General features: G+C 40.9%; 1 protein-coding gene across 3 annotated transcripts in view; it reads right to left on the reverse strand.

Annotated features, from left to right (window-relative positions):
• tsnare1 (T-SNARE Domain Containing 1) overlaps positions 1–23163 on the reverse strand; it is a 242440-nt gene that overhangs the window by 135023 nt on the left and 84254 nt on the right. For all 3 annotated transcript variants that reach the window (XR_004898681.1, XR_004898680.1, XM_031322750.2), the window contains exon 8: positions 15583–15738. Coding sequence is in view for 1 of the 3 variants with exons in the window: in XM_031322750.2 (XP_031178610.1) it covers positions 15583–15738 (156 nt within the window). In the remaining 2 variants the exon portion in view is untranslated. The remainder of the gene's footprint in view (positions 1–15582; positions 15739–23163) is intronic.

The raw sequence follows: 23163 nt of genomic DNA on the forward strand, positions 1-23163 counted from the left end.
GGCATGTCGAGAACAATACATTTTTGTTTGTGGTTGGTACTTGTTTCGCATAATCGTCATCGTGCGGATGGCTTCTCGGTCTTAACCACGCTAGTGTCAGTTGGTATCTGGGTATTACTAAGGCACTGTATTAATAATACATGTGTGGCACTAGTCTTTTGCTGAGCTAAGTTTTGGGGGAATCCCTATCCTAAGTATGGTGGTGGTAGTCCATCTTACTGGGCAAAAGGCGGTCGTTATTGTCTTATGTTATTGTTGTGTATTGTTATTAATTGTAGCAGCAAGTTGTACAGTTCATAGCTACACCCTATAGATCTCCTCATAGCAATGTTTCATAATGAGCATGTTTTACATGATATCTTTGCAGCACGGCCATACTTCATATTATGCACGGTCAAATTGCTTCTTATTGCAGCATGTTTAACCTGTTTTTCTCGCAGCATGGGTAAATACTCTATTGTAATTCTGTCAGGGAGACTTCAATTACGTTGTCTCTCTTCTCTTTAACTGATCAGATGGTAGTTGGGTGTTATGTTTCTGTATACCAATCAGAATCGGGCACGTACGTTCAAGCCAATCACAGCATGACTACCATGTTTTAAATCTGTTCTCTCTCTCTCCTGCTTATGTCAGTTGTATTTTCAGACGAGAGTGCGACCCGCCTCCTCCCCTTCTACCTCCAGCCATATTCGGCACGGGTTCTCGGTCTTCTCCCGGCTGATGGCTCGTTTTGCTTATACGGATTTTTCTCACCATCACCAGTGTCTAGATTCCATTGGGGGATATGTTTTGGTTTTCCTAAACCTTAGAATTGTATATATACCCCGTAATTACTTTGATATCTTACTAATAAATGTTTGCATATCTGCAACGAAGTCTCTCCTGATTGAATTTAGCTCAGCAGCTGGAGGCCAGACTAATCAGGAAACTGGGGAGTGTTTGAATGATGACTGTTTGTTGATTGGTGTTTAAGAACAATCATTACTTATCTTCATATTAGACTAATGATATGATGTGAATTAATAATAATAAAAAAACATTCTGTAAATACATTGTCTTCCCTTCAATTCTATCTGACTTATTGGAAAAAGCTTAAGGAATTTAACAAATTGGAAATCGGAGACACAGTTTTAAGAATGCCTGCATTGTTGTAGTTTGAAAATCAAAGACCAATGACAGCCTAGTAAGTGGCATTTTTGTCCAATGAAGTATGGGAAGGGATCATATTGATGTCTGACTAAATGAATGAAACCAAAAATACATTGTATTCATGTCACAGATTATAAGAAACATAGCTATATAAAGATATGGATGATCAAAGTGGCTTGGATAAAGGACAAATATGTTTATCTACTGTTCTCTGTCATGCACAGTCATTCGCCCTCCCCCCCTAAACCCATTCGCACTCTCCTTGATAAGTGCGCTTAATGCTGATATGAAATTCTCCGCACATCTCCCACCCAAGCCCAAAGGCATTGGGCGACAGGACACAGTGTCACTGCCACAGCAGAAAAACCGTTAAGCAGATTTGTTTGCATGCTTACTGGTGAGAAAAGGGTGGGGGGAAAAAAACGATGACATTTTTCCCACACCGACTGCATGAGAGACATCTCTTTTTTGCCCTTACTGAGTAAACGGTTTATAAATGTAAAATCATGTTTTCTCAGTGGCGGTAGCCGAAGGACCTAACACCCCTGAATACGATAACGCGATGCCAGCAGCAGGGCCTGAAGGGTAGCGAGGAGACCGAGCTGAAAATATTACAGACAGAGGTTACATCTGCTTCCTCTTCTGTGATTTCTAAATAACAAGAATGGAGGCAACAAATGACATTTACTCCTGTTACTGTCAGTGAATAACATTTGTGCATTTGTACTTTGTGCCACACAAGTGGTGTGCCTGAGGGTCTGTCCATATGTCCATCCCAACAAGTCCTCCAAAATGAAATACGTAGTTCGTCCAAGCCCCAGAACACAGACAGTGGCAGTTCTAGACCATTTCAAATGGAGGGGCCAGGCTGAACAACCCGTTCTCACTTCCAACTCGTAAAATACTGACACTTGGTCAGTGTCTCTCTCAGTGTCAGATAATGACGCAAAAATCACACTTTGGTGGATGAGTCAAACAACACAGGGCTTTCACCCAGGAGACCAGGGTTCATGTCCCATTCTTGTCCCGCGTGTCACTAAAACGCACATTTTGTAACCCCACCCACCATCTTTTCCTAAACCTAACCGTCCCGTTCTTGTGCTGCACATCAGATAAACGTACATCCCGACCCAGTCCTGACCCAGACCGTCTAAATACAGTATAACGCCAAAGGTATAGACGCAGGTCCCGAGAGCGTTAAAAAGTGACGCAAAGAGTCCTGACCAAGAGCTTCTAAATACAATATGATGCCAAAGGGCTAGACGCGGGTCCCATGAGCGAAAAAAAGTGACGCCAAGAGTCCTGACCCAGTGCGTCTAAATACAGTATGACACCAAAGGGCTAGACGCGGGTCCCGAGAGCGTCCAAAAGTGACAGCAAGAGTCCTGACCAAATCTAAATTGACCGTGTCTAAATATGACACTAAAGGAGACTTTTAGCATCAACAACAAACAACAAAGGCACCTGACCAGGCGTCGCTTTTTGATGCAATGGGAGTGAGAATTTTTTTCTGGGCTGGGGCCAAGTGCGATTTTAGGGGTACCAAATATACGAACCCTCCATAGGTTTGGTTCTACAAAAGACTAACGATACACATCTAACTTTAACACAAGAATACTCATTCAGTGTTAACCTACATTTTATCTATCACTGCACATGAGTAATATCCCCTCTTTGGGGATAAAGGTGGGGTTAAAAATGAATGAAAATATTTGCCACAGTTAGGGGGGCCAGAGGGGGGGGTCGAGGTTTAATATGAAGGGGGCACTGGCCACCGATGGCCCCTCCCCCCCTAGAACCTCCACTAGAAGCGTTTTCTGATCTGACGCCCCGGTCAGCAGGATGACTTAATTCGTCTGTGCCTCCCAAAACTGCTACAAATCACTTACGGAAAATAAATCTGTTTTATGATGTGACACAAAAAACACTTGATTAGGTTTCAGGAAGAATCATGGTTTGGGTTCAAATAAGCACTTTGTAAAGGTTAGGGAAACATTGTGTTATATGTAACAATGACTCCTTCATTAAGGTAAGGGGTTGCAATAATTAAGGCATTGTCATGTTCAGCTCCGCTCTTATCTTATGTTTTGTTTGTTTTCTGGACTTCCTGTTTTATTTAGAAATCCACTGTTTGTATACATTCCTGGTCACTTGTCTTCCTGTCTTTTCTACTTTCCTGCCTCTGTGATTACCCTCCCGTCCCTTATGTGTCTCACCTGTGTGTAATCATCATCACTTGTTCACCTAGTATAAATACTCACCACATTCACTTACCTGTGCCAGACTGTTGACGAACCTTGTGTACTCACTCTCCAGCGTTTTTCTAGTTTGTATTTTCGAGACCTTTTGCCTGTATCCTGACTACGATTTTTGCCTGCCGATTTTGCACCTCTGCCTGTTTGTTCTTTGAACAATAAAGGAATCGTTCTTCACTACTGCTCTGAGTTGTGCATTTGAGTCCGCCATTGTACCCTGTCAGGCATTGTCATGCTTTAAAAAAAAAATAATAAGAAAAAAAAGTTGACTTTAAGTTGGAAACAGGAAACAAACAGCGGTCCAGTGTTAGAGTGAAATAATTGTGGTGTATTTAACAGTGGCATCTCTCAGGCAGAATAAGAGAGAAGTCTTTCTTTGTTTCCAGTTTCACGTTATTATATTTTAATTAAAGATTTTTAACGCTGCACGTTAAAAAAAAGGTAATGTTCCTGAATTAAAACTGAGTTATCTTTCATTAAACAGTATTTTACAGTGTCAGAGCTTGTTTTGCAGGATACTTAAACACTGTTAGAAATATTAAAAATGAGAAATAATTTACGTGCTGTGCCGATTATTTTCTTGTCTGTGTCTTACTTTTGCGGTAATGACAAAGCCTGAGAGAAAAAAATACTGTGTGAAGAGTGTCACTGATTAGTAGGAACTTAAAGCATTCATTAGTCAATAATCATCAAGTGGAGAGGAATATCAGCATTTGGATTTCACAGAAGGCTGATATTCTCATTATCTTGAGGGAAGCAGTACCAGCAAGCAGTACGTGATCTGCCATCAAACTGTTAGCTTTAAGGGAAATCAATATGGTTTTGATTGCTGGGGTTAATAACAAATTATTGTGCTAATAAACCACTTTCTGTGAGATCCTTTCTGCTGAGAGTATAAACATTGTAGTGTTTGTCTACTGGGATGATTTATCTGCTGGTGTTTCCCACTGTACCTGTCTTCACTCAAGGGTAAACTCTGTGGATAGACTGTCCCGAGGATGCATTGGTAGGACAGGCACGCTTTGCCGTGGGCCTTTTTTTCCCCTCTTTCGACTGGGCCAGGTGTTGTATTCAGATTCCCCTTGAAAGCTGTCCTCTGTTATGCCCTGAGTTTTTTTTTTTTTTTTTTTTTTTTATGAATTCATTTTTGATTAAATGATCTCCCGTGCCAAAGCATATAAAGTGCAGCTGGGAGGTGACAGTCTAACGGGGGGTTTGGAATGTGCAGAAAGTGCTGCGGAGGCTGGATACTAATATTCTGAATATTTCTTGTGGAATAATATAACTATACTCAAGGACGATATGTCCACAAATTAAATTACAAACACCCCTCAGGGCCCTGTTTTCTAAACTCGGTTTAATTAATACAGCCAGGCGTGATGTTTCCCAGTTAGTATTTCTTTTTTTATTTAAGTATTAAATTCAAAGCTACGGGGACCATTTTAGTCTTTTCAATAAGAAGGTTGTAATTACATACAATATTCTCTAGTTCATTTGTTTGATAACAATAAACACTTTCAGCTGAAAATATTTTGTGCTTTGCTCGATATATTGAAGCCCAGCTGTCATAGTTGGTATTGCAGCGGGTCTGTATTTTTTTTCTTTTCTTTCGTAATGTGTCTGTGTATGTACTGATTTTTGCACATTAACTTATTCAGACATATAATAGAAGACATCTTTCAATTAACAAAATATTACAAATGCGCAAGTTATAACACGCTTCAGAGAAATGGCGGACCCAAATGCAGAGACGACAGAGCGGTGTCGAGTTCAAAGATTGCAAAAGGGTACAACAAAAAGAGTCCTGAAGAAGCAGGCAAAATAGTTCCAAAAATGTTGAGGAATCCAAAAGACCAGGGACACGAAACAAACTGGGGTCCGTTTCAGGAAGGAGGTTTAACAAACTCTGAGTCTAACCCTGATCTCTGAGTTGATTTACCCTGAGATGGGAAACTCTGAACCAACTCATATTAGCTGTTCTGGAACCGAAAACTCAATCAACTCAGAGTAGGTTCACTCAGAGTTAAGCACGTGCATCACCACAATAAAAAGGCAGCATGAATGGAGCCATGATACTACGATTCACCATGGTAACAACCACAAACAAACTGGTCGGTGGAAATACTCATGCGCACATACAGCGAGTTTGAACATGTATTTCGTTAAAAAATAGAGAGAATTGCTGCGGGAGAAAATTGCTGCTCAAGTCAATGCGTAAGCTCTAACATAGTGTATTAATTTCATATTTAATCACAGGTAACCTAATATTACTGGAATGGTAGTAGGCTACACCTATAATTTCACTTATGTGCAATCCTGCGGGCGAAAAAGTAAACTACTACTAATCCCATTCTGAGGTTGCAGCACCATCATTAACAGAATTTTGATTTACAATCATTTATTTCTTTTTAATGTCTCTTACTGGTTTGTGTCCAGGGAACTCTACACAAACATTTAAAAAAAACGTTTCAGAGCGAGGCACACTTTTCTGACGGCTCTGTATACAGTGGCTTTACTAATATGCTCCGCATCACCAATTTTGTAAAGCAAACTGCCGTTTGCAAAAAAAAGTAATGTGACACAAAGACTCTGCTGGTATGTAAGCGCATGTCCACGATGGGTGATGTTGATATGAGGACGGATAAGGTTATGTAGGCTACATAACTGATAGACTGGGAAGAAAAACTATGGCGCTCAAATAGGTAGGATAGTATCTGGAAATGAAAATGCATCTATAGTCGGGGCCTCAATATCATCTCCCGACGTATGTTTAACTCCCTGTATTAATACAGCTTCTTCATCAACAGGATCGTCGACACAAGGACATGCCATGTTTTGAGAAAAAAAAAAACGTTTTATTGTCTGCCTACCAGAGTTAATAAATCAACCCTGTTTTTTTATTCATGCAGATAAACTGCCCTAAAATGTACCTGATACAGACTGAATGAATGAATGAGGAAATGAAAGTGCGCTATGTCAGAGGGAGGAGACTGAGAGAAACTCAAGGTTTATTGAAGAAAACCTGCTCCCGACCAGGTTAGGTTCACACACTCAGTTACCATAGTAACTGACTCTGAGGTTAAGTTACCTCTCTTTCTGAAACAGAAAACCCAGAGTTACTCTCATCTCAGGGTTAACAAACTCAGAGTTTTCACTAAACCTGCTTTCTGAAACGGAATACTGAGACACACTCCACACACTAACACAATACAATACAATGACCTGACAACAGACAAAGACAACACAGAGACTAAATACACAAGGTAACGAGGTGAAACAAGGGACAGGTGACACGAGGGCTCAGGAACAGGTGAAACACATCAGGGTGGGGCAGACAATCACAAAGGCGGGAAAACACAAGGCAGGAAGTAAAACAAGACATGACATGGGAGAAAAACAGACTACAAAATAAAACAGGAAACAGAAAAATACACAACCATGACACAAGTGTGCAATATTCATTTTTCAGGATGACAAAGGTGATGTAGGTTATGTGAAAGGTGCTTCTAACTGTGTGTAAACTAAGTGTATTATTTGTATTTTTCCAGCTTAGCACTGACCCTACACGGTAGTGGTGTTGAAAAACCGTTCCCTCATTCACTCCCTACATAGTGTTTATCAAATAGTGAACTATACAGGGATTGATCAAACGAGATTTCGGACACTCACTGAAAACATCGTTGCGTCAGTAGATGCGCCGGTTATCTGTGTGACGGAGGCCGACGCGCCCAGCACCATGTCAACAAACCGAAACTAAAATACTTCTTATACGTCCCTGAAACAAAGCGAGCACTCAGGAGGAGAGTAAAAGGTTGTTTATATGTTGCATGTTACATTTCCATAGTTTAGAAACTAAAGCCTGCTCCATTTTTCCTTTTCAGTTTCCGCGGGTCCTTCTGCTTCTTCTTCTCCGGGCAGTAGCGGTTTTTGGCACGGGCGAAGCGGACAGCCGCCCGGGGTGGCATTTATTCATGACACATGGGGGGCAGCACGAGCACTTAAAAAAAAAAAAAAAAAAAAAAGGATCCTCTGTGCAGCGAAGCGGTTATCTATTATCTATTATTTCACTGTGTGGGGAATTGCAAATTGGCGGAAAGGGAAAGGGGAGGGGGGCTGAAACAGACTCTGTGTTGAGAACTAAAAGTAGGATAGTAGAAGTTCAGGAAAGCAATCCAACTTGGTAAAAAAAAAAAGACTGCTTCTCTGCCAAATGTCTTCAAAGGAAAGAAACGTTGATAATAAAGAACAGTGATTTGTGAAAGGGATGGTGCACTCCCAGGCCAGTGGGCTGGTGGGTTGTATCCACGCTAATGGCACCTATAGTGGTCTTTGCCCCAGTCTGGCACCGGACACCCTGCGATGCCATCCAGCCCTGCGGCTCGGCGCGCTATTTAAGATTCACAAGGAGTAGCGACGCGGGCACATGCACGAGATGTGTGTGTGTGTGTGTGTGTGTGTCCTACCAAAGCAGAGAATTAGCTCCACACATAGTTTGTTATAGGCTAAGTCTTAAATAGGCTATATTTGGAATATCCATTGAAATATTCACATTTTACATGAAAACAGTTACTCTCAGATGTGTCCAGTTTGGGACGTCGCATAGCATTACTGTATGTGCTGGGGTATATTTTCACATAATTTATATACAAGTGGACACCTGAGTGTTACCCACATATTGAAATACACCCAAAAATGTTTTTAGGGATATTGTAGTCAAATATAGTGATTGTGATGTCATAACGCATCAACAAAGTAATTTGTATTTTCTGTTTTTAAAAAAGTACTAATCGATTAAAGGTTAAGGCTGGTGATAGTCTGTGTTTTTTAATCAATAAATACCATTAAAGACCCAAACCACAACCTGATAAATCTTCTTCCTCCAAAACCACATCAATGAGCAACATCTTGGTAAAAACACATCAATGAGCAGCATGTTGTTAGGAAGTGATTAGCTAGTAGTACCCAGGTCATACTGTACATACTACAGGTAGCTACAGTGCATGTAAATACGTAAGTCAGTCAAGTGCATTTACTACAAATTGTTTTAAGACTGACTTGAAAAATGTAAAATCAATTCTTTAACCCCCAGGCCGCTAACATACATCCTATATGCATGTTAAAGATTGACGTTTTCAGTAGAAATAAATGTTAGGAATGTTGGAAAGTATTGAGAGACAGCTTTGGTCTTTTCATGCCATTTGTTGAAAACAAATGACAACATATGTTATAATAAAATATAACTGTTTGTGCAGACATTTTGTGTGTTTGTGGAGGGGCGCTCGAAGGGGGTCTCGCCCACGGGAGTAAAATGTAGGATGCATCATATGTACACTCAAATAAGCTGTGCATTGTGGGTATTTTATAGCGGACTATATAGCGAGAATTCGAACACCACTACAAAATGGCGAACACACTATATAGTGCACTATTTCTGTGATAAGGAACCGTTTCCAACACAGCTACTGTCTACACCATCCATGTTAAGAAAGTAAATCAGCAGTACAACAGCCACAGCTGCAGTCCTCTATCAGCATCAGGTCAAAGGTACATCAGTAAAGCATGAGCTAATATGTTTGGACAACTGTGATGAATTAAATTGAAGCATATCTGTTAAATCAGATGCACTTAAGTCAGACAACTGTAAAACACGACTGGATACAAAAGTTTGAAAAAACAATGGGGATGCCAGTAGTTTCACAGGGAGGGAGTCCCTAATAAATGCAAGCGCATCACAAGGTGTCTGGTACACAAAGATGGTTTAGAACCACTGATGTAGCCTATCTTACAATGCATAAATAACAAATTTGTGATTGTGAAAATAAAATTCTGATATTTAAAGGGTAAGTTTTTTTTTTTTTCCAACCTGGCCCTTATTTCCCTATTTTTTGTGTTTAAGTGTCTGATGGTCTCAACCATCTTTGAAATTGGTCCAATATAAAGCAAGACTGCTGCAGTCAGCAGCAGAGAAACAAGCTGCTATGTAATGTTAATTGCGCACCGTCAATTTCCATCCACAAAAAGTTCTGTTTTTGCCGCTAACAGATTATTATTCTAAGTGTCTGACAACATTATGGAAAGCATCCCCATAGAGATAGACCTTTCTGATAAAGAGTAATATCCTTTTTGTTTAACATGAAACAGCCCCAAAATCGCCATCACCAAACCCACCAGACTCCATTTGAAAAAAGCACCCTTCATTCAAAGTCGACAGAAACAAAACAAAACTCTCAACGCGGTGCGTTCCATCCAGACGCTAAAGGGGGTTTTTGCGTCGGTATCTGACGCTGAGAGACACTGACCAAGCGTCAGTATTTAATGAGTTGGGAGTGAGAACAGGTTGCGCAAAAGACACTCACAGTAGAAAAATGAACTTTAAAATGTAACTGTCATAGTGAGTAGTATAAAAGACGGAAAATCCACATAAGGAGGTTGATTGGGGGGGGTGGATGGGTCAAACAAGACAAGACTTTCACCCAGGAGACCGGTGTATCCCGTTCTTGTCCCGCGTGTCACTGAAACGTACATTTTGTAACTCAATGATATTTTCCTAAACCTAACTGTCCCGTTCTTGAGCCGCACGTCAGTTAAACGTACGTCCCGACCCAGAGCATCAAAAAGTGACGCCAAGAGTCCCGACCAAGCGCGTCAAAATATGGCGCTAAAGGAGACTTTTTGTATTTAGGAGCACATGTGCGAATAACCTAACGTTAGGGTATTTTAATACTTGCCGTTTTTTGCAGATGTGGCCGCCAGTAGCTCCCATGAACTTCTCTACATTTAGTTTTACAGGGTTGTCTTTCTGTTTTTTACTAGAGCACTAGAGCGTGTTTCAGAGCGGCTGCTCTCGGCTCGTCATTATATTATGTTGCAGAGAGCCTGCTGCGAGCGTTGCCTGCGTGGCGTTTTGAAAAGTAACCACAGTTGCAACAGCTATATCGGCATTGTTATCCCTGTGTACTGTTGAACAAGTAGCAGAGCATGTTACAGAGGCGACGTCTCTCTGCCGTCCCCAGTACATGTAAAGCCGCCTACACATGATCCGCGGTGAACAACTCTTCGCTGGCTGTGCCGTTGCTTTTTCTACGGGGGGAGCGGTGGAGACAGAGGAAGCGCTGCCCTTGGCGTCGCGCACTGCTCAGAATTGCTGCCAAGCACTGCGTTTAAAGCTCATATTATTTCAACTCTGACCTCGTAGCCGCTGATTTTTCAAGCTGCAACTAAAACCAGAGGCAACGACGTATACCTACGCCACAGTTTGTCTCTGTGCTCTGCGCCCTACCTCGCAGTTTTTACTCTGATCATGTGTAGGCGGTTTCACAGCGACACTAAACTGTATTTAACATGTATTTTACATTGCACATGCACGCCGAACCGTGGGAGTGGTCTGTTACACCGCAACTGTATATTCAGTGTACTGATCAGTAGAAAATGTATTTTAAAATTGAAAACAATACGCTTCATAACGTTTTGTATTATAAATACACGTGTTGTAAAAAAATGTATCACTGTGCACCAACAGTAATAGCAGTTACCTTATGTAAGTCCACTCTATTAGCTGACTGGAGCGAATTCTCCAAAGGTCTGTCTGGATTTAGTGGGACAGTTGTTGTACAGTGACAATAAATGAACCTTGGACCATGTACAGTTTAAAGTATTAATTTTTACATACATATTAAATAAATACAGTTTGAAGCAGAAATAATCAAAAACCTAGTTTAGGCTACTTGTTCTATTAAAATAAATGAACTCCCTTTGCTTGTAAATGTCTCCTCGTATTCTTTTTAGGAAAGAAAAACACATAATTTGATACATTTTCATTGTGCCCCTAAAATTCTTTATGCACTCCTAAATTGTTCTACTTACGAGCACATGTGGTCCTTGGGGAAAAAAAAAGTTAGCGCTGAGCCCTGATATCATGCAGCCCTAGTCGGGACTCACAGCAAACGCTGATGTAGTGGTATCTGGGGGGTGCGTGGATTGCAAGAACGGAGGGAGGCGAGGAGGGTGGTATGAAGGTGAAAAAGCACATTGTCAGATACTATCACTCTCCCCAAAGGAACAAAGTCAAAGCCCTCAGTACCTGCCTGAGCGCTGACGATGACATTTATCCATGCAGCTATGACTAAAGCACAGACCAGACGACCCTGTCTGAACACCAAACATCTGACTGGCCCATCTCGGCGGCTGAGCTGAAATGAAGCTGTCATTCCAGCCGCGGCTCTTTCACTGCGTGTCACTCTGCTGAGAGAGATTGATGCGCTTCCTTTTTTCGCTCCTATTGACTGCAGTGGGATTAGTTGATTTGAAACGTTGATGAAGTTCAGACAGCTCCAACTGGGCACGGAGATACATCTTCATTATGCTGTAAAGTGCTCCTATAACATTAGCATTAGTCTTCAAACCTCTGGATGGCAAAAGCTGGACAGCCATGTTCATTTTAAAAAGCAGACTGCAGCACTATATGGCTGGCTTCTATCTGCTGTCATTCAGCCACATGGTGAGATGGGTGATGAAGTGTTACAATATCTAATCTAATGTCTTCAAAAGTTTCATCAGTAGATGTTGCACAAGTGGAGAGGCATGTGCAATAAACCCCAGACATCAGGAGTGCTGTGGAGACCATACACATCAAACCTACAAACCCCCCCCCCGTGGTCTGAGAGTATTTTTAGACACAGATGATTTTAGAATCCTCTAATATTGTTTCAGTTTAAACAAATGTAAGCAGTATTTTGCAAGTCGCGTGAATTTTTTGTATTCAGCAGTTCAGCTACAATAATATCTTAAGTAGAATGTTTGTATGATTGTACTTTCTTTTTTAAACTGGTAAATTAACAAGTTGTAAAATTTAGTTTTAGAAGTGTGCTGGAATTTGTGAAAAAAACATTAGGGACCGTTCGGTATTTATGGAATGAACAATGGCTATCTGTATATCTTTGCCGAGCGCAAACCAGTGTAGAATGCATCTATAAATTGTTGAGGAGGGTCATCCCTTTTTTCCATATCATTTTGGAGGGTCATCCAAAATTGATTGCTGGTGAAGGGAGGGTCACGTCTTTTTCGATTAAAGATCCCAAAACTCCTCCGGTGGCTCCTGAAATAAATAACGAACAGTCCCTTATCTTACCCATTGTGACAAATTGTTTTTGCTCACTTAAAGGACAATTCTGGCGCAAAACGAACCTAGGGGTTATTAAAAGATGTGTACCCACTCTGTCGCTCTCTGGGACATGTTTTCATGCTAATCGAATGTGTTTGCAGCTTGAAAAACGCTAGCGCGGACCGCTGATTAGCTTACAACGCTAGTATTCGGGGCACAGGGAAAGTAAAAACAAATCGCTATTTATACCACTAAAAAGGCTCAAAATATCACCACACTTCAATGGTAGCATAATGAGGGTCCCTAAATGTTAACCAAGGCATTAAGAACTTTGTAAGTGTACAGACAGTTTATTGAAAAGATAGATTATAAAGACACTCGCGTTCATGTTTACATGCCGCCGCCGTCTTGAAAACCAGTCATGACTTACAGCTGGCGATGCAAACTAAAATCAAAAGCAATTTGCTCAATGTATCTGAAATAATCACACTCTGCATAACTTGTCTAGTGTACTTACTCAGTGGATAACAGTCCATCTGGTCCCTCCAGTCTGTGTCGCTGTCTCCAATTTATTTTCGGGACATGGAAAAAAGTTTCAAGTACAGCCCTGTTTATCAGAAAGGGGAAATCTTCAGACTGTACAAAACACTGCGTCTCTTGGGTGTCGTGACGCAACAGGTCCTACTCCATGCAACACAGACACTCCTGTTCGGTGGCCATAGCTTCACAATGTCCGCAGGTACACCACCAGTTTCCCGAAGTACGAGGCTGTGTTGCGCAGCTCTTCGTTCAATAAACTGTCTGTACACTTACAATGTTCTCAATGCTTCGGTTAACATTTAGGGACCCTCATTATTTTACCATTGAAGTGTGGTGATATTTTGAGCCTTTTTAGTGGTATAAATAGCGATTTGTTTTTACTTTCCCTGTGCCCCGAATACTAGCGTTGTAAGCTAATCAGTGGTCTGCGCTAGCTTCTTACAAGCTACAAACACATTCGATTAGCATGAAAACATGTCCCAGAGAACGACAGAGTGGGTACACATCTGTTAATAACCCCTAGGTTCGTTTTGCGCCGGAATTGTCCTTTAAGGTGATTGTGTAAAGTCTTATTATGAATCCCACTGCTTTCCTAAGCACCTCAACAGTGTTTGTGTCATTACACTGGCTGTCATAGGGGGGAGACACATCTTTGTTTTCCAGCTTTAATGTCTTCAGTAGTAACAATGGGCTAGGGAACCACAGACAGGGTAGGGAAATCTAAAAGTATTGTGAGACAGACTAACACATTGTTGGTTTTGTTCTTTTCATTATTTTGATTTTGAAACTCCTACTCCTAAACTCCTCTGCCTTATCCTTTAATAACAGTCAAACATAGTTCACACAAAGGCAGCCCAATCCCTTGGGCCTCAGTGTCTGTGCCCACAAGCCCGAGGACATTATTATCTTGCTGTTAATAATATAAGTTTCTTGAGTTGCATTTACCATAAAATGTTGTCCCTCTGCAGATATATTTCACACATGTCCCAGAAGCCTTGCAGTTCACTTTCCCCACTCATGTATTCCCAGCCAGCCTACAAATTCAAACCAGCAACCTTGGGATTATTAAGCCTGTTTACCAATTTTCTCTAAGGGCCCCACTTACTAAGCTGCTTGCACCTTGTGTCAAATGAGAAATGAGAATCTGTGTTTTCATGTGCATGGCCTACAGTCTTATACATAAGAAGCCCTGGCCGTATAAAACACCTCTCTCCAAAAAAAATTTAGAAGCAGAAAAAGGAAAAACAATCTAGGTATTTGTTTTCTTCAAATATTGCCTCCCAGAAGGCCAGCACTGCCAAGTTAGTAACTAGAAACTCAGACAGGCTCCGTCTTCTTCGCCCACCTCCAAAAGCTTATTAGTATTTTGTCACAGTATCCCCATGGTGCTGCAGGATATTGAATGCTACCCAATTATAAGGTGCTTATATAGATTTGTTTGTTCCTTTACCTGGGTAAAGTGTGTATGGAATCATAATGTTTCCAGACTTAACTTTTGAAGTTGGCATGAAAGACCGCAAAAACAGTCAAATCCCGTAAGAATATTTCTAAAATATCTCTAATTTGATACAGATAGAATTTCAGATTGCTGATGGGGTCAGCCCTGCTGTATGACTACAAGTGATGAGGTCAGATCCTAGATGCCAAACATTAACCCATCCAATTATCCATTATCTATAACCGATTATCCTTAGAGGGTCGCGGGGGGCCGGAGCCGATCCCAGCTGATTGGATTAGGGTACACTCAGGACAGGTTGCCAGTCAATCAGGGAAGAAGGTGGGCGGAAGTTGGAGGACCCGGGAAAACACACACTCACATGGTGGGGGGCTGCAAACTCCACACACCCAGTACCATTTGGCTGTGAGGTGACAGGGCTAACCGACTGCCAAACGTTAAAGCTGTACAAATTCTACTTTTGCATAATGATCTATTCCATTTGAGTTGTCTGACTGAACTGATTGTTTTTCTTGGCCGCTGGGGGGCAGCGGAAACAAGTTGTGAACCCAACACTGACATTGACATCAGGATGGCTGAAAGCCTACGCATCTTACGCCAAAGGCTAAAAACGCATCTCTTCTGACTACACCTCGGATAAACATGAAAAAAAAAAATATGGCTTGTTGTCTGGAGTTTGCACCTTCAGGTTGAAAGCACTTAATTGGGAGTCACTTTGGATAAAAGCACCGCTAAATGACATGTAATGTAATGTAATGTCTCTGACTGTTGCTGTTTGCTGCAAAGCAGGTAGTGTCCAGTGGCTTTTTACAGCTTTTTCTCTGAAAACAGCTGCCTGCAGTGGCCAAAAACGCTGTGAGATTGATCAGTACAGTACCTTAAGAAGATTATCCCTGACGTCTATCAACATATTGACTGTGCCACAATTATAAACAATAATAAACACCATGGATCACTGCTATACAGCATTCAAAAACGGCTATAGTGCGGAATACCCCTCTGTGTAGGATCAATACAGTTGTTCAAATGACATGAAATGTACAAAAGATACAATTCTGAAACTGATCAGTCAGTGTTCTTACTTCGATGTGTAGCAGGGCCTCCTCTCTTTGGCGAAGCGCCTCCACGTCCTCCTCACTGATCTCTGACAGGAAAGCCTGAGCCCCTCCCTCGGAGCCTACCACTTCTCCAAACAGTGGACCCTCCTCCATCTGCTCAGTGGATGGGGTCTGAGGACTCTTGTAGGAGCACACACAAAAACATTATATTATATTATACACTGTGGTTACAATGGTAATAGATACAGCGACAACAGTCAGGTACTGTCTGACAGTGACGGTTACTACTTTGATTGATGCCTGCCAACGTTAGTGTTCTTTATTTTGAATGGGTGCCAGCAATTCGGTTTAGGCTACATAGACAGCAAGCACACCAAAAAACACAACAAAATAATTACAAAAGTTATGTTTTAAGAAAATCATTCACAATGCTAATGGCAGCAGGAATAAATGACCTTTTGAACCTATTTGTTCTGCATCGTGGAAATTTTTATCTGCACCCTGAAGGTAGCAACATACATTCTCACTCCGGTCGATGGCTCGGATCGGCCAAGATCAACTTGGCTTTCCTTAAGGATCTGTCCTGATACAGGTCAGGTCATGAAGGTTGTTCAACGGTGGTCCAGCAGTTTTGCTGCACACCTTGACAATGCCTTGCAAGCGATTTTTCTGTTTGACAGAAAGTGACCAGGGCCAGCAGATAAACGAAAAGGTAAGAACAGATTTGTTAAAACAGGAATAAAACATCTTCATAAAAGTGGTGTTGACGTTAAAACTGCGAAGCTTACGATAAAAGGGATGATTGATGTGCTTTTGTACACACAGCATCAACAAGTTATGTGATGATGATATTAAAAAAGGTGCAGAGTTAAGGTAAAGGAAATGGTTAGCTATATGTATATACTGTAGATAACTTACATCATAACTTTAGACTTTAGACTTAATTCATTATTGTTCCCAAGGGACCAACAGATAAACATTTTAAACTGGATAGTAAGCTTTGGAACTAAGCGTTTTTTGATAACTGACAGGTTCACTGCTGGTAAAAAAGGTGATAATTCAGAGAATTCAGACACCCAGTAAATTTATCTTCTGCATTAATTTCCTGGATGTGGTGTCTGTGGTTGTCATGGTCGCATGTCGAGCTGGGGCAGCAAGTTGGAAAAAGTTCAACCATCATCAACTCAGGACAGATGGCAAATAACAGCACAACTTCCTGAGGGCCCTCTCTCTCCTTGGCGCTACAGCAGCAGCAACTGCTGTACCTTAACAGAATAGCCACAACAATGTTGTAGAAACAGCTATTACAAGTAGAAGTTAGGGCTGCACAATTAATCGCAAATGTATTGAAATCGCAATATGGACTAGTGCAATATCCACTGTGCAATATTTGTTAAAGACAAAATATGTTTGAAACCATTCTGAATTGAAGTATTGTGGTGCTGCAGAGACTATAAATTGTACCCTACAGACAAAATCACACTCAACTACAACTGAAATATTTTTCAATTAAAATGAGAATAATGATACAGAAATGATCGCAATATCAGTCAAAATAATCACAATTAGATATTTTCCTTATATCGTGAAAGCACTAGTAGAAATACAGGACAGTACTAACAGCAGCAGATGATTGAGCAGCAGCAATGGTAGCATCAGCAGTAATAGTAAAGAACAGTTCACACTACACCGGCTTAAGGAGCTGTTAGCCTGGGGCTAAGAAATCTTTCACACTGGCACAATCCAAAGTGGGCTAACCCCGGTTTAAGCCTAGGGCTTGCTGGCCCTGCTCGGTAGCCGGGTTAGCCCCAAGTTTGTGGGGTTACCCCTGAAAACCAGCACTATACAGGGCTAAAAATTGCCAGCGTGAAACGGGGCTAAGTAAACAATGCAATTCTGGAATGTTAACATTAGTTATGCGTTTCAACAGACATTTAACCAAGGGCTAGGAGAAGTGCAGTGTGAATTTTATAGCACTGGGCTTAGGTTAACCCTGGTTTCAATTTTGAATTTCAATTTTTTTATAGTGTCAAATTGTTACAGATAATATCTCAGTACACTTTACAGATAGTCTAGGTGTAGACCACACTCTATAATTTACAGAGACCCAACTATTCCCCCAAGAGCAATTGCACTTATTGCAGCACCGGCGGCAAGGAAAAACTTCCTTTTAACAGGCAGAAACCTCAGAGAGAACCTGGCTCTTGTCGGGCAGCCATCTCCCAGGTCACGGATAGGAACAAAGACTTGTTCTACTAGCAATGGACTGGATTTTTGTAATATATTGTATGTAAATTTAATTCCATAGGCTAAATGACTGGTCATTTGCAGGCAGTTTTCTTTTTACTTCATAAATGTTGATTATCTCCTTAATCATATTCAGTCAAACTGCATCCACAGCTCAGTGATGGAATGTAACTAAGTACAATTACCCGAGTACTGTAGAAACTTTGCTTGAGTATTTCCATTTTGTGCTGCTTTATACTTTAACTTCACTGGAGTGGCCATTTGTAATCTGCATGTAGTGCTTGCAAATTGCTTTTGCGAAACAAGCCCCTACATACTTCTTCCACCTCCAGAAGCATGTAGGGACTTCATACCTCCAAGTCCACAGGGCAATACTTACAATGGCCCTTTCTCTAATCAATGTTCTTCTAAAAGTTCCTCTTGTTTTCAATTTCTTGTAGGAGATAGCTGTAGTCACCACAGTAGTGACAGAAAAAGTCCACATTTTCCATCGTATCTCAATGCAGAGCTTTTTTTTTAACACAATGGAAAGATCAAACAGAACTGACATTTCTATTCAATGTCCATTTACTTTAGGCAGTTACTGCTATTTGAACATTGCATGTTGGCTTAGTGCAGATACATGTAAGGGTTTGCTGAGACTGAGGCTGTTAATCCATGAACATCGGTACACTCTGCATATTGCAATCTTTGTTATATGTGCAAACAAAGCAGAGCAAAGGAAAGAAACCTATAGTCAGAGAAAGGCCTGGTTGCCTTTTTGCATTACTAATGTGTTCCACCTTTGTGTGGCTGACTGCACAGCTAATTCATGGTAGAGGAGTCAGTGTGGGTCAGAGCACAGGGACCAACCCGGCTGTGTCAAGCGCTCTGTCTACTGGCTACGATCTGACTCACCACTCCTCAAAAACCCTGCAACATCACGCTCACTCCTCCACAAATATACCCACCTCAAAAGCTCTAGAATATATTAGTACATCACACAGATGGGAAAGACTCTCAAGGCAATCATTCTGACGGTTATTGCAGAAGTTCACATGCTGCGAAAAAGTTCACACAGTTTCTCGAGTTTCCTGCTGTTGGTTCCAGTCGACTCTGGTGACGTGAATCTAAAGATGTGGGTGGAAAGCAGTCATTAACATTTGCATTAATCTGCTAAATGTTTGTCTTAATGCATATGTATGGAATTTCGAACGTTAGGACGCCTCTCACCAGTTGCTATCCATGAACTGAAAAAGCCATCTACTTCTTCTACAGCAGAAAATACAGACTCTGCTCCTATATCTGTTCTTCCACAATGTACTCAATGATTAGTGAACTTGCTGCTCTGCGTTGAGGGTAGTCAGCTTTATATAACGTACCACCCAGCCTGCCGCCCCCGAAGCCCATTATTTCCAACGCTAGCCTTATAAAAGACCTTGATAACATGCCCTACATACAACTCTCATCTCTGTACAAAATATGGATTTTAGAGGCTCTTTGTGGGCAAAAGTCCACAGAATTGTTACTGTCCAACCAGTTGAAGAGTTGAAGCAGTAAATTATTTTCCATTCAGTACAGCAGCAACGTGGTGTTCAAGATGGGTCCTTCAATCAAAAGAGGTTAAACCTCCACCCCACTAAAGTACTGTCGAGTGAGACAGTGGTGCTGTTCTGTAGCTGAACTGAACCCATAACTTTCTCCTTAGTGATACAGGTGATCATACTTGGTTTATATACAACTATTAATAACCTAAAAGAAAATGTCTAATGTCTTGCCCTATGCATTAAAGGCCTTTTTTTTATCACATTTGTAACCTTGTGTGCCTGGACATGATTTTTTATGACTTTTTTGGTCATAATTGTTCTTCCTTTTTGTGAACATAAAAGTTGGACATTTTAGGAAATACACTTTTTTCTTGCCAAGAGTTAGATGACAAGATGTATACCACTCTCATGTCTGTACGCTAAATGTGAAGCTACAGCTGTGTGTGTCTTGTAATGTTTTGTCTGTATATTATTGTTAAGTTCAAAGTTTTAATGTATGTATCTGTTGTTGAGTTTGTGTTTTGTACTATCTTTAATGTATTTGTTGTTGCATTGCAACTTAGCTTAGGCTATACATGCTGTGGTGTGTGGCATAGGTTTATGCTACATACATGTACTTGTCCCTATACAAATAAACATTAAATAAATAACTTAGCTTAGCATAAAGACTGGAAACAGGGGAAATAAGCTAGCCTAGCTCTGTCCAAAAAAGTGCACACAACATCTCTGAAGATCACTAATGAACACATTGTATCTTGTTTGTTTCATTGTAAAAGAAAGGGTAAAATGACAAATCTGCGCTTTTCGTGGGGGTAGGGGTTATGTCCCTACCCTACTATTTCTAGGTTAGGACCAAACCATAAAACTATTTTTCTGTATGTAGTTTGGTTGTCTGTGTTTCAATTTCTTTGGTTGTTTTTGTTTGTTTGTTTGCAGTGTGTTTTTCGCAATACATTCTCATGAACAGGTCCGTATGATATCGCATGAAAATGTATGCACACCAATAGTTATATTCTACCAGACCACTAGCTGGTCACGTGACGCCGGCAGGCTACAACCGAGCGGCAGTTGCTAGTTGTTAAAGCCGCTACAGAGCTCTGCTACGCCGGCTAAAGGCTCTTATATACTAGACGCAGCACAGCTGGCGCGTCCAAATGTGACGTCATGGAATCGCCGTGACTATTTATACCTGCGCTGGTGCTCGCGATACTAGTTGCAGTTTTCTCCTGAACAGAGGTGGCGCTAATGAGCAAAGGCTAACGACGTTGCTCTTTCTACGGACTAGAAGAAGAAGAAAAAGGTAAACAACGGCAGAACAGGCAGCAGCATTGTCGTCAATGCTTCAATTTGATTCAATGACCTACTTCTTTGGATCAAGCCTTTCATTCACCATAAAAGAACTCATCTTAACCCAGTAAGTTTGCAAGAGAGACTTGCAGTCACTCTGAGAGTCCTGGCATCCGGTTGTCGGCGAACTCGTTCAGGCCTCCCGTTTCCGCTTTGTCGCGCACTGCTGAAAAAAAAAGAGCCGTGCGCAACCTCTGCTCGTACGCCATAAATCCGGCGCGCCGGCAGGATATTATGTCATTTTGACGTCACGATGGTGTGCGCCACCTTGGATGCGGCTAGTATACAGTACGTTTAAGGTGCTCCGCATGGTGCTCCGTAGTGATGGTCAAATGGATCTTCGTGAACCACTGTCTTTATTTTCTGAGCTCACTAGATGGCGCTCTCTGTTCAACAAAGGGTTGAAAACACACTGAATTGCCATTCCTTTAACCTTTTTCTTTGAACAGAGAGCGCCATCTAGTGAGCTCAGAAAATAAAGACAGTGGTTCGCTAAGCTCCATTTGACCATCACTAGTGCTCCATTGTATCAGCAGGAGTTGGTGGTTCAGTTAACCCAAGAATAGGGGACTTTGAGCCGGGTACAGTTTTTTGTTTTCCCTGGGAAGCGAATTACAGTGCATAACTTTTTGTAGATTTTTGAACAAATGGTTCATGACAACAGGCTGTTTTTTTCTAAATGCTGTGCATGTGCTGTCAACATTGAGAAAATATTTTCTTCATTTGCTTGTGTTGTGTCCATTGTGTTGCAGTTCGTTGAGCTTTCATGACCACGATACACTTTTGCACTTTAGCACTTTAGCAGAAACAACTGTGCAGAAACTAATGCAAACACGTAGATCAGTCATTATTTATAATCTGTGAGTGGGATAAAAAAATTATTGTCCTCACAGGCTATCACTCACACTGCTCTCTCCCCCACACAGATCATTCAGCGGACCAAGTTATCAGGGGTCAGATACATGCTAACACAAAATGTTCTGCCTTCTGCATAATCATATGTGTTGAAAATCACTGGAGCCATTGTTTCCTGTCGCTTTCAATGTGACAGTGGTTCATTTTAGTGTAATTTCCATCAATCAGTTTTAATGTCTGTTTTTGAAAGTCATCATTACAGTGGCCAAGAGAGCTCAACACAATGCAACTTCTTTCGAAAATTAGCACATTAAAAAAGATCTATAACATTGCACAGAAAAGAAAAGGAAAAAGAGATCAAATTTGGTAATTTTGTCAAATAAATGTAGGATTATTTTCACTGATCAACTATTCAACTGTCTACTTTACTTTACCTCGACATACTAAACATAATGGTGGAACAGAAACATATTTACTAATTTTACTTTAACCAGTGGATATGCTTTCTTTCATTTCTACACTGAACATCATGTATTTTGCTATTCCAAAGTAATATTCATATTTTCATATTTCTATTTGTGAGAACCACTGAAAATACAGTGTTATTGCAAAGCACATAATGTACATGAAGCAGGTGATAAAGTGAAACTGAAATTAAATCCATACATATCATTAGTCCACACGCTGTCAGTGCCCATTCTTCTGTACAGACCTACAGTATATTCTAACTTCATATGTTGCAATTTCTTCCTGCTGTATTTATTACTTCAGCTGCTGCAAACACCACATATACACCCAGCAATCAATGTTTTACTTTAGATTATTTTGTTTTAGTAATCAAAAAAAGGATTTCATTCACACTCACACTCACACTCTGTGATATCGATCGACTTTCATTTGTTTAACACAATTACTAAATACCAGCCTCAGCTTTGACAGAGCTACATGGTGAAAATAAATGTTGCCAGTAACCAATTTAGATTCAGGTGAAGAAAAAGTCACAGTGCATAAGCATGGGCGTACATTTAATCTAACAGTTGGAGGGGTGGGGGGAGGGGCAATGCACATACTATTTCTCAAGAGCAATTGTTGAAGGGGACACAAACAAAACCGACCAAAATTGTACAGTTGTAGAGGATATGTGTAGTTGTGGAACTCCAGTAAGTAGGCTGGCAAACGATTTTATTCACTTTAAACATCGGATGATAAGATTCTTTTCTCTAATACAGATGATGCTGAACTGAGAACTGAACCCCCTAGCAAGCAAGCTAACTAACTAACTAACTACACAGCATGCTCAGTGAAAGCATGTTGGGTGGCATTAGCAAGTAAGCTAACTTGTTATCCAACAAGCTATTAAACAAGCGAAGCGACCAAATCAGCTAGGTAATGTTATAATCGCTAACATAGAGGATTCATGGAAAAATCATCATTTTTTGTCACAACTACTGTATAATTATTTAAAATGACACAGTATCATCTAACGTTACTGAAGTGATTCAAACTTTGTTCTCTCCCACCCAGCGTCGTCTCTCTTACTAGCGCTGCTCCCACCGAACATACTTGTGTGCGTAGCAGGCAGTGGACCAAACCACTGTGAGGCAAGAGGGGGGTGGGGTACAGTAATATA

This window comes from Sander lucioperca, chromosome 10, assembly GCF_008315115.2.
Source record: "Sander lucioperca isolate FBNREF2018 chromosome 10, SLUC_FBN_1.2, whole genome shotgun sequence".
Taxonomy (NCBI): Eukaryota; Metazoa; Chordata; class Actinopteri; order Perciformes; family Percidae; genus Sander; species Sander lucioperca.